The sequence below is a fragment of the Pteropus alecto genome, unplaced genomic scaffold (assembly GCF_000325575.1).
Source record: "Pteropus alecto unplaced genomic scaffold, ASM32557v1 scaffold5, whole genome shotgun sequence".
In the NCBI taxonomy this organism is placed as follows: domain Eukaryota; kingdom Metazoa; phylum Chordata; class Mammalia; order Chiroptera; family Pteropodidae; genus Pteropus; species Pteropus alecto.
Genome location: NW_006441953.1, coordinates 31,150,944 through 31,168,143, shown reverse-complemented (window position 1 = coordinate 31,168,143; position 17,200 = coordinate 31,150,944). Strand labels below are relative to the sequence as shown.

Below are 17,200 nucleotides of genomic sequence, written 5' to 3'. Positions count from 1 at the left end.
CATTTTCGTCCTTGAGAAATAAGCCTCCAGCCGTGAGGGTGGCCAGGAGGGGTGGGGACACTGGCGTTGAGGACGAGCACGGTTAATAGTCACGTAGCTGCCGTGGGACGTGTCTCTGCCACGTGCTGGACACGCGATACGTGACAGCTCGTTTCATCTTGACACACTGAGATCGGTAATATTGGAGGTGAGGGAACTGAGGCCAGGGCGGCGAAGTGACCGGTCAGTGGCCGAGCCGAGGGCCCCACCCAGGCCCGCCGGACCCCCGACCCTCCCGCTCTCATCGTGCAGCACGTAGGGCCCAGCTAGTACTTTCTGGTGCTACACCTGTTCCCACTCTCCTTGGTTACGATTTCGTGGCTTTTTGAGTAAAAGAATAAGAGAAAAAACCAAAGGAAACGGGTGAAAATTGAGGGAAAGGGGGAGGGGAGGGAGAGGAGGACCCCTCCCCTGCCGTGTGGCCGGGGGCGGATCCGGATCAGGGCCACTGTAGGACAGGCCGAGGTGGGCTGCCGGGGCCCCCCGACCCACGCGTGAGCCACTCGGACCAAAAGTTCACCTGCCACTGGGGACACGTCTGGTGTCTTCCTGCACGTCGTGAGTCGCTCACAGTCGCTGTATGAGGCAGACGCGCTCCAAGCACGGCCGCCCCCTCCCGCTCCGTCACCCGCGAACACTTCCTCTCAGAGCTCGTCTCCTCCTGGAGTGCGGGTCAGGGCCACCTCGCCGGCTCTCGGGCCTTAAGGAGGTCAGGTCGCGTTGACTCTTGGCACAGAGCAGACTTCCCGGTGGTAAAGGCCCTCGGGGGAGTGAGGCCGGGCCCACTTCTAGACTGTTTAAAATAAATCTAAGAAAGAAAAATGCCTTCCCAATGTCCCAGGAAGTAGACTCTGCAGATGCCAGGATAGGACTTGCGTTTCCCGCAGGCCCTGTCCCACTGGCGAGCAGATGTGGGCCATCAGTGGCCATGTGAAGGGAGCACTGGCCCGGCGGCCCACTGACGGGGGCTCCCCCTTGCCCTCCCAGTTGTCAGAGCCGCCCGCCAGACCGGACAGTCAAGGTGGCCCGTGCAGCACCCGGCACGTGCTGTTTCTGTGGCCTTTCGTTTAAAGCCGGAATTAATCACATCTCACGTGTACCCCTAGGATTCCTGGGTAGTGCGGTTGAGTCTCCTTTTGGTTTTGGGGTCCTCTCTTGGACTGGGAGGACAGGGAAGGTAGACATCGTATACAGAAAGAAGGCTAGAGACCCCCACTGTTACCAGGATGCCACCCCCACAGGCTCCCAAGGGACACTGGAGTGGACGTCTGCCTTTCCCCAGGGATCCCCACAGCAGGCTCACGCCAGGCTCAGAAGGAACGCCTGTGTGGCGGGAAGGTCCCCCCCGTCCCGGTGTCTCTGGCTCTCTGAGAGGCCCCGTCTTCCCGACGCCCTGAGACAGCGTCCCACAGATCAGCCTCCAAGTCGGCCTCCTGCTCACTCCTCATTTGAAACCGAGCTCCCCACCACGTGACACTGTCCACACATTATCGCGTGTGGTCTTCACGACTGGGACGGATGGGCATCTTTTGCCCGCTCTACAGATCGGGAAACGGGCTCAGAGCTGGCAGGAAGCGGGCTGCAAATCGTCATGCAGAGGGCCGGGTCCCCGGGGTTCCCTGCCTCTGCTCGCATGTCTCCAGAGGATCCTCCGTGTGTTTCGTGGTCATGAAAAGGCCTCGGCCTGAGTCAGTTAAGTCGTGCACGCCCGATGGGCCAGCGGTGTTTGCAGAGGAAACGCTAAATCTTGGCAGACCAGCCCCCCGTAGGAAGGCGGCCCGTTTCTGAGCCCCACATGTAGAGTGTCTGGCCCAACCTGCCGTCCGTGGCTGTGTCACGTCCTCAAACCCAGCGTGGCCTGTGTCCCCCATGGCCCGTGGCCTGTGTCCCATGGCCCGTATCCCGTGGCCTGTGGTCCCGTGGCCCGTGGCCCGTGGCCCGAACCGCAAGGCCCAGGCTTTCACACCCCTAAGGCCCTCTGGGTGGAGCCTGTTCGTTGTCTCTGCAAACTACCCGAGCGCAGTGGTCTACCTGGGGGCCTCCGAGGCCCGCTCAAGGATGCGGGTCGCTCACTCTGACCTGCAGGCCTGCTCCGGGCTGGACAATGCCGGTGCTGGCAGAGCTCCACACAGACATCAGCCTGACGGTCCTTGGGGCTTGCAGGTGGCTGCCAAGAGTCACGGCTGATGTATGCCAGTCCAGGGCTCTGCTGCCCGATGACAGGCAGCCATTGTCCGGGCAGCAGGAGAACCCACGCTGGTGGGCACGCGTCCCGGAGCGCCCTGCCCCTGTGCCTCTGTCCAGCACAGTGCTCCTCCCAGGCTTGTCCTTAGTCCGCCTCTGCGAGCCGAGAGGGCAGGGGTTTTTATTTTCACGTTGAAAGTCACTGTCTCTCCCAGAAGGAGACACAGGTAGCTGTCGGGAGTAACGGACGTTGGTGTCTCCAGGGCAGTCTTCAGCTGTGGCTTTATCTCGTCAAGGTCCCATAGCCCCTTCCCTGGCATCCCGGCCCTCAGGCCTGATGTCGGTCTTGTCCTTGCTGGTGCACAAGTCAAGGTGCTCCAACAGGCTAGACGGTCCCAGCCCCCCGCAGGCTGCAGGCGAGGACCCCACCCCGTGCGTCCTGACCACGGCTTCGGCCTCCATGGCAGGCGGGGAGGCCCTGGGGCCCCCTCCGAGTGCACCGTGCACAGGGTCAGTGTTTCGGGGCAGGGCACAGGGTGGGTCTCTGCGGACTGAACCGGATGCTGGGAACTGTCAGCGAGCCCTCGTGTGACCCATTTGGAGGGTCATGTCAGTTCAGCTGGGTGACCACCGCCTCACCTCAGACAGAAAAAGGCCAGTGGAGAGCACAGACCCCGCGTGACCCGGCTCCACAGGGCACCCGTGGGAAGGAAACTTGCTTGTTCTGTCCCACTGTGGTCATCCTGGGTGTACGCCGTACCCTTTACCACTCCCCGTGGACTGTTTCCGGTGGCATCACTCGCTCACCGTGTTGTGATTTGTGGGTGGACAGCAGTGAGGTGTGCAACAGCCTCTGATCCGTGAAGTGGGCTGTGTGGGATGGGCAGTAATTCCAGGAAGCACCCAGCTGGCATCCGACACAGGCGGAGCTGGATGGTGACATCTTCCCTGCCCTTGGAGTTGACCGTGGAGGCAGAGTGTGCTCTTCAGAATGTCACGTGGCTGCACTAAAAGCATGGCCCCATCCGGCGGGGGGGAGGTGTGCAACAGCCTCTGATCCGTGAAGTGGGCTGTGTGGGATGGGCAGTAATTCCAGGAAGCACCCAGCTGGCATCCGACACAGGCGGAGCTGGATGGTGACATCTTCCCTGCCCTTGGAGTTGACCGTGGAGGCAGAGTGTGCTCTTCAGAATGTCACGTGGCTGCACCAAAAGCATGGCCCCATCCGTGGCGGGGGTGGGGGAGCTGGAATTTTAATTAGGCTTCACTCTACCCACCTGCTCTTGATTTTAAGGACATCGTCCATGGGCACACAGCCGGCCACTCCCCAGGCGCTGTGCCCGCGGGAACCTCCACCAGCTTCTCTGGTCCCTCAGCCTTGAGCAAGCGCTCATAGTGGCGAGCTTTCCTTGGCTTACTTTCCATTTTTGAGCATGACCGTGTCACGGAAACCCAGAATAAATGGCGTGTCGCCTTGACAGATCCGTTTCTCCCTTTCAGCCTCAAGGCGATTGGATGGGGAGGAAGGAGGTTTCTACTCGGATGACAGGAAGGTAATGGGGGGCGGGTCTGGCTGGGAGCAAGCTCGTTCACAAAGGACGCTGGTTTCATGGGCACGTCTCCAACTCGAAACCTCAGGTTCCTCCTCTTGGGTCCTGCTCCTTAGAGGTCCCGTGGGGCCACATGGAACAAGGACCAAATTCAAGAGGTGGTTCCGCCAGCCCCCTTCTTAGATGTGGGACCAGCACAGCTAGTGCCGGATCCCAGCGTAGGCGCAGGCCACTTGGTTACGGCTCCATAACAGAGGCCGTGTCCGAGGCGGGAGGAAGATGGCCCGCAGTATGTTCTGGAACGGGCTCGGCAGGCGTTTTCCGGGAAGGGCCACGGAGTAAATGAACACCTTAGGTTTGGGGGCCCACACCGTCTCCGTGCAGTGACCCGGCACGGTATTCCCGTAACACTCCTGCGAAAGCAGGCTGCGGGCAGGCGTGGCCCGTGCGGGCCAAGTTTGCCCACCCGCCTGGAGAGCTAGGGCCTCCTCTGCTTGTCTTTAAGGAAGGAGGGTGTGACTAGAAAGAGCCATCTGGGCCTTGACCTCCCTGAGCCAGCCTCAGTTTCCTCGTCTGCAAAAGGGGACGGTGCCATCGCCGACGACCTTGAAATTCACGTTGCTTTTTCTCCCCGGCAGAAGGCCAGCTGGCTGATTCTCAAGGAGGATGCAGACACCAGGACAAACTCTCCAGAGCTGGACAGCCGGTCTCTGTCCCTCAGCAGCGGGACCGACAGAGAGCCGCTCCAGACCGTGCAGGGGGACAGCTTCTACCCACGTGAGTGGTTCTTTTAAGCGAGGAGCTTCGAGCGTGGCATGGCAGGCCTCACGGCGAAGGGGTCCCACGCCTCCGCGCCCGCCCCCCCAGATCTAAGCCTCGCTCATTAAAAAAACAGGAACACACCAACAGACACGGGCAAATCAGGTGGGAGGCAGACCCTTCGCTGTCTGCCGGTTGCCCCGGACTGACATCCGTCAGTGAGCGCGCTGCTCCTGGGCTGTGCCAGCGTGTCCCCTGGAACTCCGGGGCTGGCGTGAAGGCAGAGCCAAGTCGGAGCAAAGGGCCCCCTGGCTGCCAGGCCGGAAGTGGAGGGCCCGTTTCCCTCCAGAGCAGACGCGAGCATGGTCCAGGTGGCGAGTCCAGACTCGGAGTGGCCGACGGCATGGTCCCGTTTTCTGAGTTCGTCCTGAGCAAGGGACGGGGAGTTGGGGCTATACCCTCAGGGAGTACGGGAGACAGAGCCACGTGTGCCTGGCTCCCGGGGCTGCGAAGCCCGGTTTAGGAGTAGGGTGGAACTCCAGGGGATGGTCCTCACGTCCCAGGCTGTAACTCACAGGAGAGCGACCGCCAGCTGCTCTCGGGAGGCCTGGCATGGACTTCCGGCCCCGCACGCTGTGGGTGGTTTCCTGCAGCAAGCCTGAGGCTGAGCCTGGAGGCCGAGGCCGGGAGGGCACGGACTGGGCATAGAACACAGAGGAAAGATGCTGTCTTTGCCGGGGCACAGACCCGAGTTCCGGTCCCGCTCACCGCGGATGGGCCGGTGAGCATTGGGCCCAGCGCTGGGCCTCGGTTCCTGCTGTCTGCCCGGCTGGGCCATTAGAGGCCTGAAGAAGGTGGCAGGTGCCCCGCCCATAGGACATGCCCTCAAGCAGACCGTGAGCCGCCGTCATCGTCACCCTCGTGCGTCCGTGCCGTGAGCTGTCTCACAGAAGAGCTTGAAGGAGAAGTTACTGCTCCTGCATGACCTTTGTTTGCAGCTGCCTGTCCGCGTCTCGTGCCTCTGTCCCTCTGGGGTCAGGGTCTCAGAGCTGGCGTACAGGGCCGATGTCACCACGGGAAGGTCACACCAAAAGCGTCTCCTAGAGGGACTTATCCAAGACGGTGGCGCGGTCTCCTGGGGCAGGTCTGGAGGGTGGAAGGGACATGGGAGGCTGCAGCCCCACCATCAAGCGGGGAAGGGGCACAGGGCTGGCCACGGGAGACCCTTGGGCAGACTCCTGACCAGCCGGTCATCCGGGCTCTGTCCTTGCAGGCACCTGGTGCCCAGGCGGGCCGGGATTGCGTGCACCCCCTGCCACTGGTGTAGCCCAGGGGGCTTTCTGCTTCGAGCTCTCTTTTCCTGGCAATTGTGTTTGGAGGTGACAAGCCCCTGTTGCATCAGCTCAGAAGCACCCAAGCGGCCCCCCACACCTGGGCACCAAGGCATCAGCCCCGGGCCCAGAGCTCTCGGGGGTCTGCCTGGGCATCGCAGGTGGCCTTCGTCCCTCTCAGCCCTCCCTTGCTGGGTGGTGGTGGCCCTCGTCTGCAAGGCCAGTGGCATGCCGACCTCCCTGGTCACTCCTCGGGGAGGCCAGCTGCTGCCCCTGAGGGCTCCCACTTGTGTCCGTGGCCTGCCCGTGGCTCGGACTCAGGGAGGAGGGGCTCCCGGTGGGGAGAAGCCCCGTCAGGAGGCCGGCCTGTGTCACCGACACGATGTGTGGTCAGTGCGTGTCGCCCTCGCCTCGGCTCTGCTTCCTCGTCCGCAAATGCTGGGACGAGGTGCCCTGGGGTCGTCCCCGCCGTCCCGTGGGTAGTGGACCCTGCGTGTCCCCAAGGCTGTACCAGCTATTTCTCTTGGCCAGTCACACCGCGGCCACCCCTTGCTGCTGCTGTCCCGCCACAAGCTGGGAACCGCTGTGACCACAATGGAAACGCGGCTGCTGCCCGCCCAGGGCGCTCCTGGCCCGCGGGAATCCATCGCTTGTGCTGGCATTCGCGACGGACGTGGGCGAGTCCTCCAAGGGGCCGACTGTGTGTGTGCGTGTTCTGTATGTGTGTCGTATGTGTGTCATATGTATACATGTGTATGTCTGTGTGTGTTGTGTGTTGTGTATGTGTGTCGCATGTATACATGTGTGTGCATGTTGTGTGTCTGTGCATGTTGCGTGTTGTGTGTATGTTGTGTGTGCATGTTGCATGTTGTGTGCGTGTGCATGTTGTGTGTCTGCGTGTTGTGTGTCTGTGTGTGTTGTGTGTGTCTGCGTGTTGTGTGTGTGTGCGCGTTGTCTGTGCGTGTGTGTGTGTGTGTGCATGTGTGTCCTCCATACTGGCACTTGCTTCTCATGACAGTGATCATGATTTTGTCATCTCTTCGCTTCCTACTGTTGTCCCGACACGGTGCTCTGAGCGGGGAGCCCGCTGTGTCTCGCCACTGCGGTTGTGCCTTTACGTCTGTCCCGGTGACACTGCCTTGCCTCCCAGTGTGCACAGAGGCAGCAGCGGGGACCCGGGCTGCTGGCCGTGCCGGGATGGGGCGCGCCTTGCTCTTTGCCAGCCTCTCGAGAAACGCGGGTGGGCTGGGTTAGCCACCGCTTTTCTCGGGGTTCCTTTGAGCTCCCACATGTGTGAGTCTGTCAACACTGGTTCCATTTGCAAGCAGTTGGTCTGCACACAGCAAGGCACGGCCACCTGCATCCCCAGGGACATCCATCTGCACTACACCCAGGGAAGGCAGCGCTGTGATGCTCAGCACGGCGGGCGCCCAATAAATATTGGTTGAGTTGAGATGCATTCAATTCCACGGTGTTTCCTGAGCACCCGCTCTGTGGCGGCGAGGGAGCGGGGAGGGGCCGGGACGCCGAGGGGACCCCGCCGCCGCCTGCCCGAGTCCTCCGCGGGCTCCCGGGGGTGGTCACACCCTTGTGCCCCTGCCGACACCAGCAGCACATCTCGCCGGGGGCTGCGTTCGTCATTCATTCATCCAGGCTCCCCCTCCACCAATGGTGATCCGGCACCTACTAAGCGCTGGACGTGGTGCCGGGCAGCGGGGAGATGGCGGTGAATACGGCCCAGTCCCGTCCCCCAGCAGGGAGGCAGTTGGACGAATGTGCAGCAGTGACAGACTGGGGCGGCCTCCCGCTCCTCTGTGGCAGGGCCCTGGGCCAGCACCGCCGCCGCCCCGAAGACGGCCTCGCGCTGCTGCGCACGCATCGTGACAGACGTGGGCGCCCTCCCTCCTGCGCACACAGGGCAATTCTCCGGTCTACGCGCGCGGCGGGCTGTGTGACTGATGCTATAGTGGTTTCCATGCAGGAAAGGGAAGGTGTTGGATTTTTGTCACGAGAAGAGGGTCTGGAGCCTTAGAGGACGAGACTCGCTGCCCGCAGAACACAAGGTGATGTGCGCCCCCCACCCCCCACCCCGGCCTGGACCCCGTGGATGGACCTGCTGTTGCTCTGGGCCCCGCCTTCCTGACCCATCGGGTCCTGTCCTCTCTTTTGAGGGTCCATGTCCCCCTCTGGGTGGTCAGAGGTGTGCCAGCGTCACACAAAGCCCCTGGCCAGTGGGGACCCAGAGAACTCAGCGATAGCCAGAAAGGGCGCTGCGCTTGGAGGTCAGGGTGAGACTCGAGGCAGCGTGGACGGGTGGTCCCAGCGTGGGCCACTGTGCCCCAGCCCTGCCTGTGGCTTTGGCATTTGTGACAGCTTCTGGAATCCCACGTTTGATGGGACATGCTCATCTTCGCCTACCGCCCACCCCTGCCCAGGGCCTGCTTGGGGCGGAGATGGGGACCGCGTCCTCGGGTCCTTTTTAGTGCCCAGTGGGCGTGAGAAAAACCAGAGAGCACATTTTACTGCCCGGGTGGTCAGAACCAGCCACACCAGGCGGACCGGAAGACCACTTGGACAAGCATTCTGAAGAATCGTCACCCGAACCGCAGCTCGTGATAAGCCAGGCCCGACCTGCCACGCCCAGACAGGGCGACAGCCCGATGAAGTGGAAGCCGGCAGTAGCCTCCCATCCAGGGCTCCCGGCATAATATCCGGAACGTCCAGGAACAGCACTGTCATCGTCCCACCGAGAACCGCGGAGGTAACCACGGGAACGAGAAAAGACGACAGATAAACGCCGAGAGGAACCAGATGCTGCTGGTACGCATCTAAGGATGTCAAAGGCGACCATCACAAAAATGCTTCAACAAACAATTACAAATACTCTTGAGACGAATGGGGGGGAATCTCACCAAACGCATATGTTATAAAACAGGATCAAATGGAAATTATAGAACTGGAAAATAAACTAACCAAGGGAAAAAATTCACTGGATAGGTCAGTAACAGGCGAGACTGTGACCGCAGAGAACCTGTTCATCTGAACTTCGGAGAGAAAAAATCAGGAAAAAAAAATGAACAGAGCCTCGGAGCCTGTGGGACAGCGTCTGCATCATGGGGGTCCCAGAAGGAGGGAAGACGAGAATGGGTCTGAGCAAGTATTCGGAGAAATAATGGCTCAAAACTTACCAAATTTGGCAAAAGACATAGAGCTACAGGTTCAAGAAACTAAGTGAACCTTAAATAGGATAAATTGTAAGCCATCCACTTTAAATCGCATCATATTTAAACTTCTAAAATCGAAACAGAGAAAGAAATTCTCGGAAGCAGAACAGGATGGCTTTGCTCAGGGGAACCCCACGGGAATGACGGCCCAAATCACGGTCGAAGCAAACGCAGCGCCACCGGACGTGGGCGCTGAGGCTCGGGAGAAGGAACACCCGAGACGATTGTAGTTAAAGTGTTGTGAGGCAAAGCGGCCGCCTCGGACGTGGATTTGTCCGCCTCGTGGAAGGTGGTAGGTGTTGCGAGCAGAGCGCCGGGGGTTTAGAAGCCGCCCAGGCGACTCAGTGCCTGTGGGTGCAGCCCGAGAATTTGCCCTTCTGACAAGTCCCCAGGTGAGGCGGACGCCACTGCCCCAGGCACCCGCTGGGGGAACCCCTGCTGTAGCATCTCTGGCTGATAAGCTGCTCCTGTGTCTCGGCCAGATGACCTTCAGATCCTCGACCCGACGGCCTCGCGTCCCGAGTGTCCCGGCCGTGTGCCGTAGGAAGCAGGCATGTCCCGTAGGGGCCGCAGGACCGGAAGGCAGGACGCCTCGTCTTGCATCCCAGGGCTGGCTGGCCTGGCTGTCCCTCCATGTCAGGGGGTCAGTTCTGTGACATGGGAAGAGTGGGTGGGGTCATTTCCCGGTGCGGCCTTGGGAGGGGCTGCCCAGCAGGTGTGGCCCCGAGCACCTGTCCCACGTCATCCCTTGTCCTCTGCTAAAAGAAGTTTGAGAACCCTGCCCTCGATGTTGCAAAAGGCCCTTCCTGAACCGCATCCGGAACCTTCCCACGGGCCTCCGTAGCGGGGGGCTGGGGGGGAAGGTCCCCGAGATGGGTTCCCAGGCTGAGGCATTTCCTCCAGACGTAGAATTTCTCCTCTGTCCTCACTGAGCTCATGAGGTTCCCTGCAAATGAAGGACCCTGGGCCAACATCCTTGGCTCAGATGGGTGGGTGGGCTCTGTGCACAGCACCCACCTTGTGAACGCCGAGGGATGGCACCCGCCATCCCGGCTGAACCCTCACGAGCAGCCCGGCGTTTCCAGGAGCGGGTGCTGGCGTTTGGCCCCGGGGGTCTGTGCGAGCTGATGGGCGCCAGCCCCGTGCTGGGGGCAGGGACCCCCAGATGAAGCAGATGTGGGCTGGGCTCTGTATGGGCGCATGGACAGTTTGGGACAGGCCTCCTGAAGGCGCTTCCTGGGGTGGGGGCACCCTGCCTCTCTGGGGAGCCAGCCCTAGCCGCTCGTTCACCCTTCCATGAAGGATCCCACACCCACCGCTGAGCCGCGAGGGAGCTGCCGAGACCTCCCGCTCTGCTCTCCCCAGACCAGGCACCGAAGGGGTTGGCTGGGTAACGCCTGGTCCCAGGCCAGCCTGGGTGTGGGCGACAGGTGGATCAGATGCCGGCTTCCCACAGGGATCCAGGGCCCTGTGTCCCAGGCCAGCCCTTTTTCGTTTCAAGGGAAGCTGGGAATTAGGATTTTAATGTGAAATCCCCCAAGTGCAAACAGCTCAAGACTTTTAAAACGATGGAATGGTCTCCAGGCCACCTTTGGTTGGCGGCGGGCCTCTATGGGCCATGGGGTGACACAGCCTCACCCCTGGCTATCAGAACACAGGCGCCTGCCAGGTTGGGGTCAGGCTCCATGGTGTCGTGGGCAGGCTGGAGGACGTCCTCCCTCCCTGATGCCTTCCTCGGGTCCTGGGGACAGAGGTCACAGCGGAGGCAGGGTGTGACCGCAGGGGACCTGGCTCTCCACTGCCAAGCCCGCAGGCCGGGGCCGAGCGTTCCTCCCGTGCCCGGCCGAGGCCGCTGTGCGTGTGACAGCTGTGCTGTGTCTGTTTCAGGGTTCCCCTATTCCAAATCCGACCCTCTCCCAGGACACGGAAGGAATGGCTTGGACCACCGGGTAGGTACCTCACCCCTCCCCAGCCCGGTGCACTAATCGTCCCGGGGGCTTGATGCACAGCGGGGGGTACCGGAGCTATTAACCATCCCTCACCCCAGCCTGCCACACAGCAGGGTACACGGTGTACTATCTCCCCCGCCAGCCCCCCTCACCCCCCACAGCCTGACACACAGCAGGAGGGGTGCCAGCGACACCCGCCTGCCTCTGCCGGGCGCTCCACCTGGGGCCACACTGCTGCTTCTCCAGACCAGGCCGGACAGAACCGGGCGACACCCCTTCCTCCCCTCGGTCCCCAGCCCCTGGGAGACCTCCCCATGTGTGAGGGCAGGGAGATGGGGCCACCCAGAGTGATCAGACCCCCGTGGAGGCCCCTCCCCCTGTGACCTGGAGCCCAGGACGGCCCTCCAAATGTGAGCCGAGGGCCTCCTTCCTCCCCTGGGATGCCACTGGCCCCTCGCCGTCATCACCAGCCTGGCGTCGTTGGCGCCCACGGTCATGGCCACCACCGTCTCCCCTCAGCGCCTGTGGTCATCAGCAGAGTCCAGGGGCGTTGGCTTCTCTGGCGGCTCCCAGCTGAAGGCTGGCTGGACCCCGTCCCTGCCCCACCCCCCAGTGCTTCCCAGTCTCGGGGCAGCCAGATGGGACCCCAGGTAGTTTGGTGCCTGGCCTGTCCCCACCGTGGGGACAGGCCCTGAGGAGGAGTGTCCCACGTCTGTCCCTTTGCCCGCAGCCTTGCCAGGGTTCCGGCAAGGATCCCTTGGGCAGGGAGGGCTGACGGCCCCAGAGCCCCCTCCCCACACACACACAGGAAGCCATCGCCAGGCGGCCTCTTCCCATGGGGGAAGTTTGTCCAAAAACCGAGGCAATTCGCCCTCAAGAGAAGCCACGCAAAGCCGAGTCCCCGGTCTGTTGCACAGAGGTGGTTTCGGCAGTAAGTGTGTAACGCGGGGGATGGCCCCCCGCTCCGCCCGAGGACCTCGTAGCCAGGGGCCAGGCCACAGGGACCCGGCTAAGGACGGGTCAGCAGAGCTGCAGGCGCCCTCTCACTGTCCCTGGCTTCCCCCGGCGCCTCTGCATGCGCCCCCCGCCCCCCATCCCACCAACGCTCCTCCCATCCGTCCCCAGACGGCCGCGTCGGGGACGCACACGCAGCACGCCTCTGCATCTTTTCGGGGTTTCTCCACCGTCTGTGTTCTGCATGGGAAGCGGGGGGGCATGGGAAGCAGGACAGACGTCCACAGACGCCCCCAGCCCTGGAATGTCCTCCGCTCACCTGGCACAGCTGTTCCCCGACTCGGAGCAGGAGCCGCAGCGTGTTCGGCCTGCGGGGACAGTACTAGGAAGCCCTGGGCCCTTCTGCACACACGTGGGGAGGCCTTGGTGGCCTGGCGGGCACAGGGGGCTCGGCTGTCCAGGCGCCTGTGCGGGGCTTGGCGGGCAGTACCGGTCGCCTGCTGCGGGATCTTTCCTCCCGGCTCACGTTCTCTCTTTTTTTTTTCCTGCTCTTTCAATGACCCTCGGTGACTTAATGCCCGTTTCTCCGTGGGGTCAGATAATCTTTCGAGGGGCCCGCCTTTTCCAGGGCAGGCGTGCCCGGCACACGGACGGCCACCCTTCGCCCCGAAGGTCCCCAAAGACCGCCTGTCCTCCCCCCACTGTTGATGGCCTGCCGTGCTCCCAGGTCACTTATTAGGTGGTTTCTTGGTTAGTTTTTACTCCCAGAAAGGGTTCTTGGCAGCCCAAAGTGAAAACACAGAATCGGTGTGACCTAAAACGCACTGAGAGCCACAGGGAGGAGAGCAGGGACCTGTGGGAGGAAATAGGTCGGAAACAACAGGACGCAGAGGAAAATGATGGAAGCCGAGCTTCCTCCTGGTCAGGCCGCTGAGCGGACGGGCGGTTGTGCGGGTCTCGTCGTCTCGCAGAAGGAAGGAAGGACACCGTTTCCCGGGGGGCAGACGTTTTGCCAGGTCTCAGTGTGAGAGGGACATGGGGCCAGCACCACGTGTCCCGGAGCCCCGCCAGCCGGCCCCGCACAGAGCCCGACCCTGGTTGATGCTCACAGCTCTCTGTCGGGGAAGCAGGGGGTGTAGCCGCCTGCTGCGGGCTTTCCTGGGGACAGGGCAGCGTTGACCCCAACATGGGCCATCTGGCCTGTTTTTAAGAGGATGACCACTGACTGCCGACAGATCCTGGTGGGGGCCCCTGGAAGGAGCCCCACCCTAAAAAACCCTGATGCTAAATACGAACAGACCGATGTCTCCTGCCAGAAGACAGATTAGAGTTAATCTAAAGAGAGGACACTAGTTCACGGTGACACAGTTCATACAGCAGGTACAGACTCCTAAATTTAAAGGCGCCACGCTTGATAAAACACAGGTAAATTGCTTGCGGTAGCAGGCGTGGTAGGCAGTTTGAATACGACTCTTTTGAAATCAGACGTATGGATCTAGAGAAAAAATAATAAACAGCAATCGAATGGCGCACACAGAAAACTCCCTCTAATAGGCGTACAAGAAAAACGTACATCGTTTGAATTAGATTCTCACATGTCCGTGAAGCATTCAGAAAAATGTTCCCGTGTGTGACTGCAAGGGAACCCTTAACGAATTAAGGAAGTCTGACGTTTTCTAACTGTAATGCATCCGCACCAGACAGCCCTGAGTTCCAATCCCGGCTCTGCCGCTGGCGGGTTTGCGTTTGGGCAGGTTACATGAAGCTTCCAAGTCTCCATTTCCTAGTCTTAAAAAAAAATTATCCTTATCTCTTAAGATTGTTTGAGGGCAGATGACATTATGGCCGTGAACCCTCGTAAGTGCTATGGCGTGGGTCCCGCATGAGTGATTGTCATACGGGCAGGGCCCGACTTCTTCCTTCTGGGTCAGAGGCCGCTGAGTGAAGCGGCCCAGTCCAGCCTGAGCGTTAGCGAGAAAAGCCATGGCCAGCGGTGAAGGGCCACGATTTCACTCCTACCATGAGCCATTCCAGTGTCATATTTGAAAAGGAAGACGGGGGGCTCAATTCTTCAGAGCTCCGTGGGTTCGCTGTGTGATGTTGGGTGCGCTGCTTACCCTCTCTGAGCCTCACGCTAAAACGGCGATCACGCCCACCTCCCGGGGTTGCAGCGCAGATGAGCGAATGTGTCTGCAGAGCAGCTGGCACACGATGACCAAACAAGTGGGAGAGGTGAATAATACGTCGCTTTTACATTCCCTGGTCCTCTGCTGAGAGCTACAGGGGTCTTTGCCAGGGATTTGCCCGTGTGCAGCCTTTGTGGGGAGATAGATGTTTGTGGGGTTCCCCTGGCCACTTGGCTCTCTTGCTAGCCCACACATAGAGCAGCAGCCCAAGGTCCCGAGATCCCAGTCCCGTTTGGCATCTAGAAGACCAAGAGACTGCTCTGTCGCTGCCCTGGGCTGACCCGGTGCCCCGCCCCCTCCACCTGGCCGCTTCCCACCCTCCCTCCTGGGAGGCTCCCTCTCTCAGAGGCAGGCAGAGCAGAGGAGGCGGGCTTTGCCGCTAGGACGTGGGTTCCCGTCTGCCCCGGGCGGCGGTGGTGGCCAGGGAGTTCAGATGGCCCCGTGCTGCAGGAGAGCGGGCCCTGGGGGGCAGCATTTCTCTTAGGTGGCACGGACAGCGGGAAGGACAGTGGCAGGCAGGTTCACCCAGCATTATGCGGGAGAGCGTTCCCTGACCAGACAGCTGTCAACGTAGGGACCCGTTCTGTGTCGAAACTGAGGAGAGGTATGCGACGCCGTGGAGGAGGCGAAGGGCCACGGGGGCACTGCGCGGGGCAGACGTCTGGCTGGGGGCACTGGGTGAGGCGAGAGGGGCACTCACCAAAAGACTCAGCAATCAAGATAAATAATGTTTGAATGCAGTGCTTCTTAAAAACCAAACGAATGCAAAAAAATCCATGATGAACAGAATATCGAACGTCTAAACTAAGACCGGCTCCAACCCTGCACTTAGGTGCTCACCCTATACCGCCTCAGTGTCCCCTGTTAGGGACGAGGACTTCGGCCTGGCCTTTTCCTGGGGTCTTTCCCGCCCCACACTCTCTGGGCCGTGACTGGCTCCCACTCACCACCTCCCGCAGTGAGTCAGAGCCGAAAGCGCTTTCTCCTGCAACAGGAAGAATGTCCCCCCTTGACCTGCAGAATGCTCTTTGAAATCAAACCCTTGTGCCCAGACATGCTGGCTGAGAGCCTGGCCCCATGCCGGACCTGTACAGGTGCGGGGGATACGGGCTCAGTCCACCGCGGGCCGTGGACGCCAGGCCGCGACAGGGCTTGGTTCCCGGTGGGACCGCCAGGGGTTGGACAGCAGAGGACGGAGCAGCCCCGCAGGGCCCAGCGCATGTGTGCGGGGTGGGGACCCTCTGTAGGGGCTGCAGGGTGACATTTACGGGTGTGCAGAAGAGAGTTCCAGACGTTCACGGCCGAGACGCAGTGAAACGGCAAAGCTTGCCAGTGACGCCGTGGACGGGCGGGGGAGGCGCCGTGGACGGGGTGGGGGCCCAGGTCCGTGTCCCCTCGGCATGCCGCTCCCCGAGTATCCTCAATGATGGCCACTCTGTATGGAGTGCTCGCGACACACCAGGCTCTGCGCCGGGGGCTGTTCAGACGGCGGCCACTGAGCACGTGGCACAGCAGGGAGCAGGGTCCCGGGGGGACGGCCTCCACCCATGCAGGAGCCCTGCACCCAGCAAGGCGCCCGCCGGCGTCCATGCCGGCTGCAGAGCCCAGCGACCGGGCTCCGGGGAGCCACCTTTAGCTGGTTGGGAGGAGTTGCCTGGACAGGCAGGGTCAGCGGAGGCCTGAGAGGCGGGGGAGTACACCTGTCCGGTGTGAGGACAGCACACCCCTTCCAGAGCCAGCGTCTCGAGGCGCGGTGGTCCGACACCCCCACCCTGGCTTCGAGGTCCCGGGTGGGACTGCCTGCCCTCTCTCTTTCTCTTCCAGAATGCCAATCTGGCCCCTTGTGGAGCAGACCCGGATGCCAGCTGGGGCACTCGAGGTACAAGGAGCAGGGCCCCCTGTGGTCTCTGGCTCGGGCAGGGGTCACTAACACGTTCCCACAAGGCTCATTCTGAAATGACCCCCTCCGGGGCCAGCTGGCAGAGGGCTCCAAGCATCGTTGGGGGTGCTCACCGCCAGCCCCTTCCAGTTAAGAAGCAGTGTGCCCCCGTTCTGACGCTGCTGAGGCACACCCTCTCTCCATCAGCGCCTGTCCTGACCTTGTCACTCTGGTCACTTGGAGACAGAGCTCTGCATGGGAGTGATTGTCCCATGCCAGGGCGCAGGCAACCCCCACTGTGGCACTGAGGGAGGCGGTCACCGTGAAAGCCCCCAGGTCCAAGCCGAACTAAGCTGGGTCAGATTCTTCTACCCTCGCTCACAGTGCGGATGTCAACCAGGAGAGCTGCCTGCTGGTCACGTGGCAGGCGCCCGATGGAGTCCTCTGCCAGCCGAGCCGGCTCCGGCCCGCACAGTGCTCACTCACCCCCGACACCCCCAGGATGACGGGGCCCTTGCTCTTGTGGGCTGGTTTGCACTAGAGGGCAGAGAATGGGGGTGCCACAGCCCACTCCCCCTAAGTGGTTCTCCAAGTCCCCGGGCTCAGAGCTGGCACGTCCAGCATCCCGCTTGGCACACTGAGGAATTCAGGGACCCACCCCCGTTCGCCTGGGCCCCTGCCAGGGACTCTCTCCGGAGCTAGTCTTGCCGCCCGGGTTCTAGAGTTTCTGCTTCTGTGGGTCCCGTGGGCTCGCGGAGTCCCTCTAGCCACACGATGCTGTTTTGTACCAAGACGCTTTTAGTCTGTGGGGAAAACTCTTGAAACACTAGCGTGCGGAGCTCAGTGATGTAAAAGCAAGAACTAAAGGGTTAAGAAGGTCAGACGCAAGAGGCCGGGGGGTGGTTAGGCCCCCGCGAGGCTGTCAGTCTCCACAGCACCCCCAAATGTCTTCCCAGAATGCTCACTTTACAGAGAGGTAAACTGAGGCAGTCTGCTTTCCCGGGGCCGCGTGGATACCGCGGGACACAGGGGCACAGTGCCACGCCCAGCTCCCAGTCTGGCTCCAGCCTCCTGACCATGCCTCCTGCTCTGGTTTCTCGCTGAGACCCTCGGAGCACCCCCTCCCTCCGTGGCTCCAGAGCAGC

At 61.6% G+C, this 17,200-nt stretch overlaps 1 protein-coding gene across 1 annotated transcript in view; it reads left to right on the top strand.

Moving 5' to 3' along the window:
• Positions 1-17,200, top strand: part of ABLIM2 (actin binding LIM protein family member 2) — a 100,011-nt gene that overhangs the window by 73,248 nt on the left and 9,563 nt on the right. Inside the window, exons 15-18 of the mRNA XM_015595033.2 lie at positions 3,724-3,776; positions 4,412-4,550; positions 10,975-11,036; positions 16,001-16,055. Coding sequence (XP_015450519.1) covers positions 3,724-3,776; positions 4,412-4,550; positions 10,975-11,036; positions 16,001-16,055 — 309 coding nt within the window. The remainder of the gene's footprint in view (positions 1-3,723; positions 3,777-4,411; positions 4,551-10,974; positions 11,037-16,000; positions 16,056-17,200) is intronic.